Genomic DNA, 18,425 nt, shown 5'->3' on the forward strand with positions numbered 1-18,425 from the left:
AGTCAGGCGGACAGTGTGCAGTGTGCTCACTTTGGCTGCTGCCTAACACTGAGTTTAGATGAATGAAATGTTTGGGTGATAGAAAAAAATGACAAGCTAAACAGAAGCCTTTGATAAAGTGGGTTTTGTTTGGTGTGAATCGAACCCTGTATATTCAGATAAGAGATGGCAGGTGGCCAGAGATGATCATATTTAATGCAAAGTTGCTCCAATGGGAAGGTCATCTAACAGCCAAATGGAAACGATATCCTGCTACAAAATGTTGATTATTTTAGTACACTCCCTTCTGCTCCTCTTTCTCACTTTTTCCACCAATAAGTTTCTACCTCTGTGGATATAAAGATGCAAGATGGAATTCACAGAGAGAGGATGTCATTAAAGGGACATCATAAATCCACTCAAATGTGTTTTGATTACATTTTAACACTATCTCTGTCGCTCTGATCCTGAATGCATGTGAGTTTTTCTACTTAAACGTTCCTCACTGGGAGTGATTTTATGTCATCTGATGCCGTCTGTTTTCTTATACTTTCCTTTTCCTCTCCTTTTATTTCTTTAGAGCAGGTACCAGAGGCGATTGGAGCGCCACTTGACCTGGTGATGTCAGAGGTCACGGCCCGGAGCTTCAGGGTCTCATGGAGCCATGCCCCTGGAAATGTTGAGAAATACAGAGTGGTTTATTATCCTACTCAGGGAGGAGAACCACAGGAGGTGAAGATGTTTGTTTTTTCTCCTTCTGAAAACATCACAAGAGTGACTGTACTGAAAATGTGTTTTTGTTCAAATCGAATCAGAGAAAAGCTCAGGAAGTTAACAATCGCTACAAACAAAGTCATTGCTACTTCATTGTTCAGGTCAGGACCCTCAGTAGGAGCACAGAGAGGTGGGTTTTGGCCAGGCAGTACTCTACTTTTCCATTATATTTATGACTCCAATGGGAACTGTCTGGGGTCCTCTGCCAGGTGTGTAGTTTGAGCTCAGTTTTTCCTTGAGAACCTGGTGGTATCATTCAGCCGTGCCCCTGTCTCTCGTCCCTCCATTCACAACTCCCCACAACATCAGTGCAGGTAATGAAGGCTTACCAGAAATGATACCCCGGCTGGTTCAGGCACCTGCTTGATTTTTCCAGAACATTTGACCACAGAAACTATTAAATCTTTTGCTTAGCTGGGTTTACAGCGACCAGATGTTCTGGAGCAGCATGTGAGGAGACCTTTCCAGCTGGCTCGGCCCACATCTAATCTGTATCACAACTGTCATCCATTCAGCTCAGAATGAAATATATTCTCTAGCGTCAGACATTTGTGCTTTATCCTATTCAATAAATCGATTGTGTTCCCCCCTCCCCCTCCCATTCTCTTTCGATCTCTCTTTCCTGCCCTGCCTTCTTCTTTTTCCTCTCTTCCATTTGTCATTTTCATCTTCCCCCATTTATTGTCCCTTTTTCCATTTCCCCCTGCGATCCTTTGTCCCCCCCTGCCCCATCCCACCCGACTTGCTCCCAACCACTTCCACACCTCATCTCTCTTCTCTGTCCCTCCAATCCATCTTTCACACCCTTACTCCCTCCCCATGACTCACCCTGCTGCACCCCAGGCTGTAGTGGAGGGCAGTGAAACTTCAGTGGTGTTGCAGCATCTCAGCTCTCTCACTGAGTACCAGCTGGCTGTGTTTGCTGTGTATGCAAACGAGGCAAGTGAAGCTCTGAGAGGATCAGAAACAACCCGTAAGTTTATTCTCGGGCACAAACATGGACACAGAAGTGTACTTGCAAAACCTCACACTAACATCTTAGATCCTAAAGTTAATAACAGTCACCTAAAAGTTTGACAGTCGTGGATGCCAGACATATTGAAAATGATGCAGATAAAAATCATCCACAAATATAAGAAGTTTTATACATTTCCACAGGAGTTATAGCTACTTACAACTTTGCTGGTATGATCATCCCTCGATTTAACTGTGCTATCTGTTTGTCTGTGTGTGGTCTTGTGTGTGCGTACGCAGTCGCCCTCCCTGCTGTGACCGGCTTGCAGCTGTTTGATGTGACTCACAGCACCATGAAAGCAAGATGGGACAGCGTCGACGGCGTCTCGGGCTACATGCTGCTTTATACGCCTCTTAGTGATGATGGAGACCTGGATGAGAAGGAGGTAGCGAGTGACAGAAAAGGAGAAATAAAGATATATAGAACGTTAAATGTTTGGGTTCATAGTGTTACTGTAAACAGCTACTTGGCAACTGAAAAAAGTCAAAAGTTTTGTGTTTAGTGCTGTAATTTGTGTTTGTATACAGATCAAAGTATCAGATGCAGTGACAGAACTGGAGCTGGATGGGCTGATCCCTCACTCTGAGTACACCGTCACTGTTTATGCCATGTATGGAGAGGAAGCCAGTGACCCTGCTACAAACCAGGAAACTACATGTTCGTAATGCACACACACACATAATGTTCTTACCCTCAAACCTAATAAGATCCTTTATTATTAAACTTTTATTCTTCTCTTAACCTAAATTCAAATTCTAATATTAACTGTAAAAACAAGTCAGAACAACTCAAAACAGTTCTGTGTAGCAGTCGGTGTTGAACAAAAACATCCTCTCTCTCCAAAAATGTTCTCACTCAAGTTCAGACCGGTTCATGCATATTAACACGCATCAATTTGTTCTTTTTCTCTCCCTTCAGTACCATTGAGTCCCCCAAGTAACCTCCAGTTCTCGGACATCACTCATAACTCCGCCCACATCAGCTGGGACCCCGCACCCAGTGGAGTTAAAGGTTACCGCATCCTGTGGGTCAAGACAGACGAACTGCTCATGGAGGAGGTGCGTTTGACATGCGTGACTCCATGATTTTATGCATTCAAGATGATGTAATTATATGTGACAGCATTTGTTTCTGCAGCATCTGTGTTTGGATGAGAAAGAGTTGAGAAAAAAGAAAAAAAAGGATTGAACGGACAAAGAGGAGATTAACTGTATTGTTATCTTAAGTATGAAAAGGTCAGACTGAAATGAGTAGTCAGTACAGAGAGAAATCATTGTGAAAAATGAAGAGGGCTATTTTAATTACACCAGGATATTGTGTGTGTGCAGTTGGATAAACTCCCATTACTTGCAAATAGAAATTAGTGAGTCCAGTAAGCATTTACTGATTGCCAGCAGCACATCATTATATGTTGCTGCTGAAAGTTATTCTCTTGGAAACATTAGTAAAGTTACATGGTTTTGACTTCCAGTTGCATTGGCACTATTTTGAACAAGAGGAAGAAATATTAAATATGTTTTAATAGATCCATGGACCTTTTAGCTTCCTGTGATTGAGCTAGTCCCTAATAGTATACATACATAACTGTGGGTTTGTTTTGTGTCATTAAGTTACGTGTCTTTGTGTGTTCTTCAGGTGGAGGTTGGTCCTGTGAGCTCATATGACCTCAGCGAGTTGACATCTCTGATGGAGTACTCAGTGGCCATCTATGCCCTGTACGACAACGGCCGATCAGAGCCGCTCACAGATGGATTCACTACCAGTAAGAGACTGTTACTGTATGTAAGGGTACATTAGAAGATACAACAGTTAGTTAGATTTAGAGACTCATTGCAAAACCCTCAAATTAGATTTCAGCAGATGTGGAGGCACCGTATTGCTACCAGTGGCATTTATTAAGTGGATTTGTCTGAAAGACTTCCCTCAGTGGTGTTATTTTTATTCCCCCATCTCTGCTGACGATAACAGGGTCTCAGCTTCCTGAAAAGAGTTGTGTTTTTCAGAAAATTAGGAGGCAAACCATTTCTCTCTCAGTGTCAAACAGTGTTGAATTTTATTACCTCTACTGGTCCCTCTGCTATTTGGCGGCATGCCCATCTCATTTACACCTCGGCATAATAGCCCAGTCACATTAAAAGGTCATTTCACTGTCCCTGGCTATTCTGTCACGCTAACAGATATTGATTTGTAGGAATATCCCTTTAAGCAACAAGCAGGTCCACTCCAATGCTGAGTCAGCTGAAAGAAATATATTTCTGGCAAGCAACTATTAAAATCCTCACTTTAAAGGGCCGTGTGGATTTTTATCTTTCTCCTGGCAAACTGTGTTCAATGGACCATGTTGAAGAGAGGGAGCTTCACCAACTAACACAAATGTGTTAGATTTTTTAAGGCTTTTGAGTGGTGATGTGGGGAATGATGGGAACATGCATGATCAGAGTTCTCACCAAAATACTGTTTTTGTAAGATGTAACCAAAATGCTGAATAAACAGCTTGAACTTGTGCAATAAATGGCCCCCGTTCAGTCAGGAAAGAAGCAGTTTAATTCCTGGTAAGTGATCATACCATGCTCCAAACATAGTTTTATAGGATTAAAAACGGCTTAAGTATCATCATAAACCTATACTGAAGCTGTAATGTTAAAAAAAAAAAAAAAAAATCATGGTAGTAATTAAATATTAAATCACTAAAATTCAAAAAACATTAACACCCCCCCTCCCACAAAACAATGAAGTGTGTGTCTGTCTCTCAGCTCCAGTTCCCGGTCCTCTGAATCTCCGCTCCGGTGATGTCACCACAGACAGCTTTGAGGTCAGCTGGGATCACTCGGCAAATGACATTGTCCTCTACAGACTCTCTTGGGCACCATTCACAGGTGGCGACACAAAAGAGGTCAGTGCCAGTAATATACTTTATGTTAGGTGTTTGCTTTTTAGGTATTTTTTTCAAGAACAAGAACTGAAATGTGACAGGGAAGATCATCCCCATAGATCATGTTGACAACACTGCAGGGCTGAAACATTAAGTCTGAGCCTTTGCCAGAGATATTCTATGCACTGGCTACAAATTTGTATATTCTCCTCCTCAAGCTGACAAATATTATAGCAATAAAATTAATATTTTAGCATCAAAAGATAAATAACCTACATGGATTCTGAATTTTTCATTTAGCCGGAGGTCTACTTGTTATCTCTATTTTCAGAGGGAGAAGTGGCTGCACTCCATGTGCCCAGATAAAGGGAGCCTGTACTCCATAGACTTGCATATAAGCTTAACCACTCTACTGGTAGCTGGTAAAACCCCTGGCATGGCTGAGTATAAATAAAGGCTGAATAAATCTAGAAATTAATGGCTTGGGTGTTTTATTACCATGATCTGGGGTTTAGAGGCAGCTGGGAGGCAGCGATAGAGCCCTTAGGTCTGTAAAAGTGTGTGTGCTTTTGTGTGTGCATGTTGTGTGAGTGTGAATGCATGTGTTTGTGTGGTTTGCTGAGAGTCATCAGAGCTGAAAATAACACTCTGGGGAGTTGGAGAGGTGGGCTGGTAATACTGCCAGAACAGAGAAAGGGCTTTTCTCTCTCACCTACGTACTGTAAACATGTGTGTATACACACACACACACACACACACACACACACACACACACACACACACACACACATGCACACACAGACTGCTCGGTATTGTTATATCTGAGTCTGAGAGGAGATTATACATAACACAATCAAACAGCCATACAGACACCGATTCACAAACAGAGTGAAAGATTACCCAGATTGAAACTTGATCATGTATATATTCATGGTATCAGTTTTGTTTCTTTCATAAGCCTGACGCTCCTTTCTTCAGGATTCATTTGTTTTACTGGCTTCCTGATACCTTTTGGACAGCAGGTTTTGAGTCTCATTGCCCTTTTCAATAATATGTTGGATTCACAGAGGGCAATGCTGTTTTTGTGCTTGACGGAAACAATGCTATACAATATAAAAATGCATTCAGTGAATGCAAATGAAATGTAAAAAGGAAAGGATGAAAATGAGAAGATGCAAAGCTGCACTTGCTCCTGGGAAAATCCCAAATGTCTGGCCCCACTGGTGAAATTTGCATGTAACTGCCTCGAAGGGCTCGGTGAAGGAACAAATTCCTGCACATAATCTGGTTATTGACTCATCTACAGTAAATTCCAATTTCAGAGGAGCTCTCCATGGAGCAAGTTACACTTCTGATGACCTCTTTGTGTTTACCTTTGGGTCTGATTCGTTTCTGTGTTGTACAAATTATAGTGGTCGTTTGGACTTCTGCAGCAGTAGCTGATCCAACTGGCTGTCCTGTTACATTCAGGGAGGCCACTTTTACATTGTAACCATGATCTTTTTAAGTCTATGAACGGCCTTATTCAAATTGTGCTTTTGCTTAACTTAACCAAGACTATATTTTAAATGTGTTCCTGTTAAAGTGAATTTATGCAATTCTCAATTTATTCAGTACAGTATTAAAACAAATTCTACCCATGAAATGTAAAACTTTGTTTGCACAACACAGCATCAAGCTTTGTAAAATATGCACAATCATTTCCCGCTGTTTTCATGACTGAAATTCATCGGCGCTGAGACAAATTGTTATTTTGTGTTTTTAGCAGCTTTCTCTACTAAAGCTCAGTAATGACCTTGGCTTTGCAAGTCTGGTGTTGCACTTAAAGTATAAATAAACTTGTCAGACTTTTGGTTAGTGCCCAATTTTTTACATCACATCTTGAGTTTAGGAAACGTGCCCTATTTATCACCTTCTGGCAAATATAATAACAACAAATGAAGACACAAAATTTCAGGTCACACCCCTCTACTTTGTCAGCATATTGAGATAGAAAAACTTTAAGGAGTAGTTTTAGTACTTTTAATGAGTACCTTTTGTACCAAGGCCAAATGGTAATACTGACAACTTTTAGATACAGAATATCTTTATATCGTTGTATTTCAAAACTCTTAGTTAGTTTGAAATTGTGTTGTTATAAAAATCAACTTGTAACTGTCCAAAAAAATGTCCAGTTTTGACTCGAGTGAAATGTTGACAACAGGTTATGAAACAGCAGCCGCACATGGTTGACATTTTTGTGATATCAGCCAACATCTCTCAGAAGTAGACTTTGGAAAGGAGACACAGCTGGAAGTCAAATGTAACACGAAACTTGTGTGTGTTTCTCTTCTGTAGGTGGTCTTGAGTGGAAGTGATAACAGATACATCCTGGCCAGTCTGAGTCCCTCTACTGAGTATGAAGTGATGCTGACGGCCGTGTTCAAAGACGAATCAGAGAGCGACACCGTCTCTGTTATAGAGACCACATGTGAGTGACAGTGGATTGTGAAACAACAACATGTGCATCTCTTATGTGATTAATCAGCACGAAACGTGACAAAAGGCAGAGTCTAAAAACTTTTCCAGAGATAAGACGAGACCAGTGTAATTTTATACAATCAAATCCCCTTGGTTGCACTGATGTTGAAATTAGCCTGTGATCTGAGTGACCCTCCTCACCAAGTGCACATATTCACATATTCCCTTTAGGATGATAAAACCTGGCTTTCTGAGTTCAAAGCCTATCTCTGTGTGAGCCTGTTAGCATTGGTTTGTTTGTAGCTGCTTAACTGAAAAGAAGAAAATCTGTTCCCTATCAATGGCATGTTATATATTTGTCTAATTTCCTTAGTTAGTGTTAGTGTGAGTGTTTACATTGACTTGAGTATCCCTTTTATAAGAAATATCCCTTTTATGATCATAAAAGGGATACTGCGTTTACATGCACACAGAGAATCCTGGTTATTCATATCCCTGTTTACCTGATGAATACCAGTATCCTGGTTTCTGATTACTGCATCTTATTAGTGCAGATGCCTGAACACAAACTGCAGCAATTCTTGCAAGTTTAGCGCTGTTAAAGGTGTACAGAAATGGCTGTTTGTCCTGTTTGTCACGCCGAGTTGTCACGAGCTGCAACACGAGTTTACCCGAGTAAGGAAAACAAATTTGATTGGTCGTTATCGAGCGGGCGGGATATTCAAAGCTTGGGGCGAGACCGAGCTCCGTGTGTGTGTGCGTGTCTCAGACGTTTGAATGACGGATTACGGATCCAATATCAGTGGCTGGTGAATCGTGTACAGGCTGACGTATAATCCGTGCACCTGCATTATCCAATGCGAAAAAAAAATACACACTTTCATCCCAGATTTACTCAAAAATAGAATTTTGCACAAAGTTTGGCCTACAACGTCTGAAAGATGAGTTATTACATTAATTTTATGATCCAGAGTGGGCTCAAATTCAATTTTCTTTTCTGTACACCTTTAAACGCTGATCGTGTTGCAAATACGGCTCATTCACTTTATATTTAGCGATTGAAGAAGAGAGCAACAACGTATGTCCTCCTCACCTCTGAGCGCTGTCTGCCTGTCACCTCCACCGCGTAGGACGGGGGAGAGGTGGATGGAAATACACAACTGTGAATGGTGATACGGGATGTTATAGCAATTTATGGATTTTGAGTGGAGAGAAAACTTTCAGGATGTCTTTAGTCGACTGTGTGACATATGTGACATATGACGTGTATGTTTTTGTCATTTCCCGCTCCTGCACAGATAGTCTCAGCTATCAGAAACCGAAATAAAGCGTATACATGCAACAGTATCCTGTTTTCTAGGTAGCAAAACCAGGTTTCTCAAAACCAGGATGCTGGCGTATCCTGGTTTCTGAAATCAGGATATGATGTTTACATGCACAAACATAGAAAGGGGATACTCAAAAGTCCGATAATAATTGTCCATGTAAACACACTCATTATATAGAGAACTGTTGAGAAGACCCACTATTCAATTATCTGATTTATGCTCTTTGTGTTTCCCCAGTGGCCAAGACAACAACAATTGCTACAACAACCACAGGTATGAAGTGTCCACGTTGCTTTTAAGTAAAATACCCAAACATCCAACAAGTTCTTAATGTTGTACATGTACAATACTGGCCAAACATTAACGCATTAAAACATGTGAAATGCAACAGTGGACGTGCCATGTGGGATTAGCAGTGTTAACGTTTTATTGCTTTAAATCAATGTGCTGCGTGTGTCCAGCAGGCTGAAGGCTTCCTAGTTCGCTTTGTATTAAAAAAAAACATCCTTGCAGGGAGACTGGCCAAATTTTAATCACAGTTCAAGCCAAGACATCTGTCTAGAAGATCTTCTGCCATTGAAATGTGAAAGTCTCTACTAGTTTCCACTGTTTGCCGATGTTGCCAGAGAGAAACCACAGTTAAGTCACAGCAAGTTCCTACAGCAGGTTTGGTCTTTGATGCTCATTTAGTTTCAGGAAGTAAAAGCAGAATTACTGAAAGCTTAGAAAAGTCTGTCAGAAAGGTCACAGGGTAAATAAAATGATCACGCAGGATGCACCTTTTAAAAAAGGTTTTAGGGTCCTCCCTGTTTTTAAAAGTGTGTTTACCAAGTTGGCTTCACCCTGAGACTTTACTTCAAACTCCATTATCTCGGAGGCGACCCAGAGGCCATCTGGATTGTGTTTTGTATGAGGACCAGGCTACAGCTAATCGAGTCAGAGCATTTTCTTCACTCACGGCACTAAAAACTTGAAACGCAGCACATCTCCTCACTTAAGTTCTTGCTCACTATCCTACAAAGTTTTAAGAAGCTCATCTGTTTTCTTTAAAACTTGAACTGTAAACTTTAATTGTAATAATTTGGTTTAAAGCCATTTTTGGGACAGATGCAATAAAACAAAAACACATTCCTTCACTTTGTGCCAGATTTTCCTGTGACTTTATTTTATTTTATTTTTTTTATCAACCAGCACATCACAGCTGACTGAGCATGTTGGCACTTTGACAGGAACTGTTATGATTTTATTTTTGGCATAGTGGCATTTTGACTGACAGTTTTCAAATCCTCAGTTTACCAAAACACATTAAAATTGGGAAGAAAATGCAGCTCAAGCCAAGATTTTTTTTCTTTTTATCCGTGTTTATGTATGAATCCTACAGTAACCCAGTATAGTAACTGTTGCCTGTGATGTGGTGTCACAGTGAGACGTCAGGCTGTGAGAAACCTTCAACTGAGTGACGAGACCACCCAGAGCTTAGAGGCATCATGGGAGATGGAAGACCCCCATGTGGAGGGATACAGGGTCACCTACGCCGGCCTCAGGGGCGACCACCAAGAGGAGTCTGTGAGTTGCTTCAAGTTGAGAACTGTTTAAGTAAAAGCAAAATCATTTACAGAATCAGAAATAGTCAAATACAGATGTAGATTTAATGGTTTTGTGCTGCAAGTGTTTTTGATTTGAACTGCTTCTCTCGGTTGAGGGATATTTTTAGATCCTTGTTATTTCAAAGGTCTCCCTCCTTGTGCTCCCTGTGCCACCTCAGGCTTTGCAGATCTCAGACACATGCATGCAAACACACAATTGCCTGAGCACTAATTACGTGGAATAGACAACACTGTAGTTGTGAGGAGGACTGTTGTTGTCCAGCCAACTGCATGGCATTGGCGACTGCAGCGGTCAGTGTCGGGTCATCTGCTCCAATCAGAAAACTGATTACACTTTTAGTCCCGGGCCACTCGGCCTCTCCTTCCTGATCCCTCTATCTGTGGTAAGAGCCCTTAAGCTCGGTGCCATGTACTGACCCTGATCACTGATGCACACACACGGAGACACACACACACACGCACACACATACCAGGCCTCTCTTTCTTTTCCATCTGTTGTTCTATCTCTCCTTTTTTTCTCCCTCTTGTCCTCTCTCTTGCCACCTCCCCTTACTTTCCTGCCCTCTCCCTCCCTCCGCCCCCTGTTTTAATTTCCCAACGTGGTGTCAGAGCGGTAGAAGATGGAGAGGCCAGGCCAAGCCAGAAGACATTCCATTATCTTTTCAGTAGCCATTTACCTCACCGGGAGCCGAGATGGAGGGCAGCGGAGAAGAGAGCAAGAGAAACAAAGAGTGGTAGAAAAAGAAACAATCGCTAAACAAAATGGGGAGAAAAGCTTAAATCTGTCCTCCAGGTGATCGATAAGAGTTGTTTGAGGTCGCACCTCTTTCTAAGAGTTTGGTTGTGTTTTGATGTACGTGTGCGTGTGTGTGTGAAAGATAGAGGGCAAAAGAGACAGTAGGGACAATTCTGTGTTTTCTGAGATAGTGGTTATATGTTTATGTGTTAGGGTTAGGGTTGAAATGTCTGAGTGTGTGGGCACTGCCCTGCTTTGACACTGAAAGTAGTTTCAGCACCTCAGTCAGAGCGGACAGCTCCTTCTGCTACATTGGCCTTACCTTAAAACACCTCTCTCTCTCCCTCTCTCTCTCTCTGTCTGTCTCTTTGTCTCTGTCTCTTCATCTCTCTCTTTCTCTTTTTCTCTCACACACACACACACACACACACACACACACACACACACACACACACATGGGCTAACAATTGGCTGGGGATCAGTGCTGTTGGCACTACAAAGGGAAGTTCATCTCTGTGCTGTTCTTGTGAAAGACTTGCTTCAGAAAGTAGACACTTTTCAGGAATTCACAGATTACGTTTAGAAGCTTTCTGATGTACAGTAAATATCAAATATCAAAATTGTTTTGGTTTACAAACAAAATTAAAGAAGGAGCGATAGAAGAAGCAAAAAGTTTTACTTTTGGCAGCTATATTTTGTGTCGGAATTTCTGAAGAAACTGTGTCAAGTTCTTAGAAACAGTTTAAAATATCATCACTTGGTTGACAAAGCTATCTCCACTTACCTCGGTCCACTTACTGTACTTGCTTGTTTTTCAGTTTTCAACATCATGATCATCATTTTCACAACAATAATCAACACAGCTCTGATGAAACTGGAAATGTTGGTACAGTAAAACTCATTTATGACAAACATAGGCAAGTCCAGATGTTTGAAATAAAACTTAAAGCTCCCTCAGTTCCATGACAGCTGAACACATTTATGAAGTATCTTTTGATGGAGTTGAAAGCTCCTGAAGAAGCAAGTAAGTAGACCTTGAGTGGCGACTGGTTTGCTATCTGCTTGTTCCATGGTGAAGAATGACCTGTCAAACCAAGAATTAATCAGTCTCCATCTGGATTTAATTATATTCTAAAATACCAATGTTAGGTTGTTTTTCTAAGATTCTGTGTACCAAGTATGATATTAAAGCAGAAGTGAGTGATATATTTGTGTTAATATAAGTCTTAAATAGTTATATCTTCCGACAGCAATCACTTACATAGAGTGTTTGGACTGAAACACGGGTCTCTCAGTCACTCTGCTCTGCTCTGAGCCGAAGAGAAAACATTTATCGTATCCTACAGTTTTTATCCAATGAGGAGAGAGAACGGCATGCAGGGCTGTGTGTGCAGCCAAGGAACGCCGTGAATGTGGTGACGTAGGGACGAGGACTGTTATGGTGCGTTCAAGGAAACTCGTATTTTTCCGACCGTGAAGTGGTACCAGTTCGATCTGGTACGAGTTCACCGGTCGGAAGTTACGAGTGGCCGTTATAGTGACTTTCACCGGTAAAACAGGTCGGAAAAACACGAGTGGGTTGCCTGGAACGTTACAAAGTCGTAAGTTGTGACTTGAAGCTGTAATTTACGATTTCAAAAGCCTGCCTGGAACGCAGCATTAGCGAAAACGACCGGACCACTCACTTCTGCTTTAATGTGACAGTGTGGTGTCTTCCAAACTTTGATGAAAGAGTACGTTATTCTGATGAAAGAATATTTTCAGAACTTAAACAAAGATGCCTAGAAAGAACAAACTGCAACATTTATAAATGAAAACTCAGCAGTAATGGGTTTTTCTCAGCTCTTTTTTGCCTCTCCGTTGACCTCAACTGACTTTATTGACTAAACTGAAGTGAGCAGAATCCTTGAACAGTTCTGGTTCATATTTCCAAAGATGTATGTACCATTTTGCCGACACTCTCTATTTTAACAATTTAAATCTTGCCTCAATCCTTTCCTCCAAATGTCGCTCGTACAAACCAACAGATAAAAGAAACTGATTCTTCATGCCGTCTGCTGTATAGTGCGTTTTCCTGGTGTGTGTGTCTGTGCATGCATGTGTGTTTGTATTGTATATGCGTGTATATACTGTATGTGTGTATACTGTGGTAAGTCCCAAGTGGGCAGAGCTCATCCTTGCCATGTGTGTGTATGTGTTTATCTAGGTGTTAGTTCCAGGTGGTCAGAGGAGAGCTGTGCTTCAGCCTTTGGTATCAGACACCCAGTACAAAGTGACAGTCACACCAGTGTACGTGGACGGACAAGACGGCATCAGTGTCTCTGCCCTGGGAGCAACATGTACGCCTTACAAATCTCACACACACACACACACACACACACACACACACACACACACACACACACACACACACACACACACACACACACACATACACAGAGAGACGAAATCTTCTGAATTATTAACCACCCTCGGTCAGCTCTCAGTTTCTCATTTTTCGTCACGCAGAGATACAGCTCTCAGTTTAGGAAGAACACATCTGATAAAATTGAAAACTAATGAAAATGAATCTTATTTCAGCGAGCACGCTGCTAATTTCATGTTCGTTTATGTTCCTGAAGGAGAATGCAAATTAGGGAGATGACAAATACTGATGCGTTCTTAATTGTCTTAATGAAGGCCATTCACAATTACAGCAGCTCTTTTCATTAATTAGATGATTAAATTATACCAGCTCTAATTGATTCTCTTGACTACCCCTCATGAACATTAATGACTGTGTCCTAATCACACAGAAAACTGAAATGTCAGACAAAATATGTCATCTCTGTACATGAGGGTGCTAAAGCTCACCATATTGCAAATAAAAAAAGCCCCTCTCTGCTTGGAAAGCAGCAAGGCAATAAATCAGAGCCAAGACACACTTCATGTACAGCGCGATATGATTTTATATTTTTTTAGGGAGGAAAACTGGCTTCACACCTAAATCAGTCTCTGCAGGAATTTACAACATTGTGATATCTCAAATTCTACCACGCCTGGCATTGGATGGAAAACAAACAAACAACAACAAACAAAAAAAAAAATACAACTTTGCAGCGCTACAGTAATTTATACTTCACAGTTTGTTGAAACTAATACATCAACAAACCATATGCAGTGCTGTGTCTTTGGCTTTCTTGTGCTGTCACGAACAACAAGGAACAAAAGCCATAAATCATATTGCAGCTAGATATTAGATTGCAGTACTTTTTTGATAGCGGCCAAATTGTGACTGTTGTAGTTAATAAGAAACTGACAGGCATTTGCTAAGCTCAGGGCGTCATCTCAACACTAGTATTGGAAAATTTGAAATGATATCCAGCCCTAAATCATACACAGTCCAGACAAATGACTATACTTGTTTTTAACAGTAGAGGATTTGCACTGTTTCCCCCGACTGTCAAACATGTCATTCAGCCATGCTTATGTTTTATCTGAATTGAAGTCTGTTCCTGTGAAGCTCTTCTCTTTTCTGATACCGACTCACCTTTTTTCTCGTGTTGTGACAGTGCCCCTCTTGTCCCCTGGAAATCTCCGCGTGTCAGAAGAGTGGTACAACCGGTTCAGGGTCACCTGGGATCCGCCTCAGTCTCCAACAGAGGGTTACAGGATTGTCTATCAACCTATTTATGGTACGTACACACACACACACACACACACACACACACACACACACACACACACACACACACACACACACACACACACACACACACACACACACACACACACACACTAAACTTTGGAGAAAAATAATGCTGATCCAAATGTCATTTGTACAATCAATCAGAAATTCATAAATGGACCCTTTGGGGTTGGTGAGTAAAATACAGAGATAATGGAGATTTTTCACCAGGTTTTTTTTTCTTCTGATGGCAGACACAAAAAGAGGGGGGGAAATAAATTTTGTATTTCCACAAAACCTTCCAATTGTCAAGCACAAGAGTACTGATTTGTCAGATGTGGCAGACCCGTCCAAACAAACTAATCCGTTCCATTAACTCCAGTTAATATGTCTCACTGCAAGACAGACATATTAAGTCTCTGTGTTTTGGCTTTCCTGATACTGATTTCTTAACTTTATTTTTCTAACAAGGGGCTTAAAGCATTAAGGGAAACGTCAGGGATCCTGAGCTAAACTAGTACATTACCCTTTCTGGTTTATTTATTGTCTTGAAGCATCAACAAAGACCCATTTTCACCGTTCTGCTGCTTTCTTAGTGCTGATTGTTTCATCGTTCCAAGACAAGGCTCCAGTCTTTATAGTTTCCATGTCTGTTTTAAGTCATTTAAACACAATTACTGGATCCAGCTTCAAGCGGACAGTCTGCAGTAATCTGATTATAGGAATTAAGTTGTAGGGAAATACATTTCAGTAGGCTGCTGTTTTCACTGTGAGAACAACAACTTGGTACATACAGTAACAGCAAGAGAAGTGCTTGAGGGACTGAGACACACACACACACACACAGATATGCAGCTATAATAAACTTAATGTAAGGATAAACGTACTTAATGTAATGAATGCATAAATACCCACATGCATACACAGAGACACACAAAATAATGTGCACACAGTTTGTGTCCGATTTAATAGTGCCCCACAGACTGTGTTTTAAAGATAATGCTGCTATTTCTTTATTTATGTTTTTCAACCCTCTATTGCTTTTGTTTCTTTTTTAATTTGGCCCATTATTATATTCTTGCAGAATTTATATTATTTTGTAAAGCGCTTTGTAGTGGTTGTTTGGAGAATCTGAATTAATGAAGGTTTTTATTTTATTACAGTGGACTGGAAAGTGTGTGTGTGTCTGTGTTTGTATGTACAGTATGTGTGTATATATAGAGTTTCTTTGTCGTTGAGCTTGTGCATGCATGTGTGTTTCTACAGGTTTGTGCATGTGGGGGAGATCACAAGTTGCCAGTATCTCCCTAATATAGCACACCTATTACATATCTGAAAGCATCCATCAGCTTTAGTTACTTTTCTTTTAGTAACCTAGCAACCTATTAACAGACCAGACGAATAATGAGCTTCAGTGTTAAATCAGTTGTTTTGATAGATGTGGATTATGATTTTTTTTTTCAAAGTGATCAGTGTAAAAGAATAATAATCAAGTTTTGCTTTTAGTCTACTTGCCAGCCCATAGGGCCCCATTGTGAACCCGGAAATGTTGAGTACCCCAAAGTTTTATGTTAGAAATATATAGTATGGGTCCCCAGTATTCAGAAACTGCCGGATGCTAACTTATACATATTGGGCAATTAGCACAATTGACATAATTAGCATACATTTGCATAATTTCCTATATGGGCAATATTTCAACAAAATTGACTTGGCTGATCTGGGTTGTTTTAGGGGTTATTGATGATGCTGAATCCATTTCTGACATTTTCAAAATTCAAAATGGCTGTCTAAACCGGAAGGGACCAGATTGAAATCCATCAAAATCGGCCCACTGGCAGTTTAAATCTGGTCACTACCGGTTTAGACAGCCATTTTGAATTTAGAAAATGTCAGAAATGGATTCAGCATCATCAATAACCCCTAAAACCACTCCAATATTGCCCAGATCAGCCAAGTCAATTTTGTTGAAATATTGCCCATATAGGACATTATGCTAACTTATGCTAATTATACCAATTGTGCTAATTGCCCAATATATATAAGTTAGCATCCGGCAGTTTCTGAATACTGGGGACCCATACTATCTATTTCTAACATAAAACTTTGGGGTACTCAACATTTCCGGGTACTAATTTTTGGCAAGTAGACTATTTGGGGGATGCGAGGTGCATGGGATTTCCACGTTTCCCTCATACACAATCCAACAACTCCACATCGCTCTCGTGGATAAGTTGTGACCTACACATTCACCACCACGCTATGAGATAATAACGTATAATTATGTAACATTACAACATATGAAGCAAATACTCAGAACTACTTGCTTTTGAAATCCCAGCAGCCGTGTCTGAAATGTAGTTTCGTTTACACATTTGCCTCGAAAACAACTCCATCTCGTAACGTTCCATTATTATTTCATAGCGTGGTGAATGTGCAGCTCACAACTTGTCCACGGGAGTGTTTTGGAGTTATTGGATTGTGTATTTAGTTTGATGAGGGAAACGTGGAAATACCATGCACCTCGCGTCTATCCTCCGGCGATCTCAAAACAGCATGCAACGTCAATTAAAGGTAATGAACCTACTCTTAAAACTATAGGGATTATGGCAATGGGCAAATTTACCAAAATGTTGAAATATCCCTTTAAGTTCAGTGGTTGGTTCAGGTTAGGCGTCAATAACTCCACAGGTTTCAACTCCAAATGGGTTTGAAATACTTTTATGGGGTCTCAAATAAAATCTCAAATCTTATGTTGACTAGATTTTTTTGGTTTGTTGTGTGCTTTTCCGAAATACAGTGACTTTTCTCATTCTTTGATTTCTCTGTCCTTTCTGTCTTGTCTGTCTCTCTCAGTTCCAGGACCAGTTTTGGAGACAACTGTGGGCGAAGATGTAAACTCCGTGGTCCTTCCGAATCTTCTGAGTGGGACAGAATACAGTGTTCAAGTGACAGCTTCCTACCCTACAGGACAAAGTGAACCTCAACTTGTGAATGCTAAAACATGTAAGCACCTGCAATGACACACTTTATTGTACTGTAAGAGAAATTTCTAATTTATGTTGTCCTTATGTTGTCCTTTCCTTCCTTCCAATATGCTAAGTGTAATTTTAAATTGAATTTATTTTTTTGGAGGGAAGGGATTCTAGATATTAAAAAGTGTCAACCAAAAATGAGCATAACAAGGGCGTCGCCTCCACCTTGATTACAGTCATGGTCTGAATCTTTCACAAAGGAATGTGATTATGAGGCAGCAGCAACAGCAACAGAGATGCAAACTAGTTTTGGAAAGTGGGAAAGGTACAACATGCATATTAACTGCCAGCTGATACCATACACTTTAATTTCCATTGAGACTTCAGCAAACAGACAGATCGACAGAATGTCCCAGTCATGCAAGGAGAACAGTCTTACTGTATATGCATATAAACTTGGTATCAGTAGGCGCAGTAAAACCTAATGCAGACGTTAACTGTTCTCTGGTCTAAAACAAATTTCAGTGCACAGCTGGAAGTAAGAGAAAGTGAGTTTGGCAGTCTTTGTATATACAGTAAGAGTGGATATATGTGTATCTTTTCTTTCTTTAAACCTGCTCTGACAGTGGTGCTGTGTCTATCTCCAAACATTTCCTGTTTGCATGCGAGTCGGCGTGTGCGGCTTTTGGAAAACTGCTGCATCATTCCTTATTTAAAAATGTACTGTTGTCTTTAAGGTTTATTGTCCGACTGGTCATAAGGGACTCACTAAATGGGGCCTTGTCCAGTGGAATAAAAACAAATATACTTTAATTTTAATATCTCATAAATTGCTAATGCATGTTTACACAGCAAAAATTGATTTCCACTTTTGTTCTCTGAAAAGCAATTTCCCTTAACTTTGGAGGAAAACATAGAGTAAATCAAAATGGAAAGAATATTTTCAGTCTATTTTCATTTATGCATTTACAATTAAAAATAAATGCTTTTGATACATTTGCTGTAGCGATGC

General features: G+C 40.5%; 1 protein-coding gene across 1 annotated transcript in view; it reads left to right on the forward strand.

The window, feature by feature from the left end:
* The window catches only part of col14a1a (collagen, type XIV, alpha 1a), a gene marked incomplete at both ends in the record, with an annotated part of 125,403 nt that overhangs the window by 34,721 nt on the left and 72,257 nt on the right, over positions 1 to 18,425 (forward strand). The window contains 13 exons of the mRNA XM_083988958.1: positions 560 to 711; positions 1,597 to 1,726; positions 2,008 to 2,153; positions 2,296 to 2,425; positions 2,687 to 2,826; positions 3,404 to 3,530; positions 4,522 to 4,661; positions 6,978 to 7,110; positions 8,666 to 8,701; positions 9,852 to 9,994; positions 12,978 to 13,110; positions 14,323 to 14,445; positions 17,295 to 17,444. Of these exons, the coding sequence (XP_083845084.1) occupies positions 560 to 711; positions 1,597 to 1,726; positions 2,008 to 2,153; positions 2,296 to 2,425; positions 2,687 to 2,826; positions 3,404 to 3,530; positions 4,522 to 4,661; positions 6,978 to 7,110; positions 8,666 to 8,701; positions 9,852 to 9,994; positions 12,978 to 13,110; positions 14,323 to 14,445; positions 17,295 to 17,444 (1,683 nt within the window). The remainder of the gene's footprint in view (positions 1 to 559; positions 712 to 1,596; positions 1,727 to 2,007; positions 2,154 to 2,295; positions 2,426 to 2,686; positions 2,827 to 3,403; positions 3,531 to 4,521; positions 4,662 to 6,977; positions 7,111 to 8,665; positions 8,702 to 9,851; positions 9,995 to 12,977; positions 13,111 to 14,322; positions 14,446 to 17,294; positions 17,445 to 18,425) is intronic.

The sequence above is a fragment of the Trachurus trachurus genome (assembly GCF_905171665.1).
Source record: "Trachurus trachurus genome assembly, chromosome: 16".
Lineage (NCBI taxonomy): Eukaryota > Metazoa > Chordata > Actinopteri > Carangiformes > Carangidae > Trachurus > Trachurus trachurus.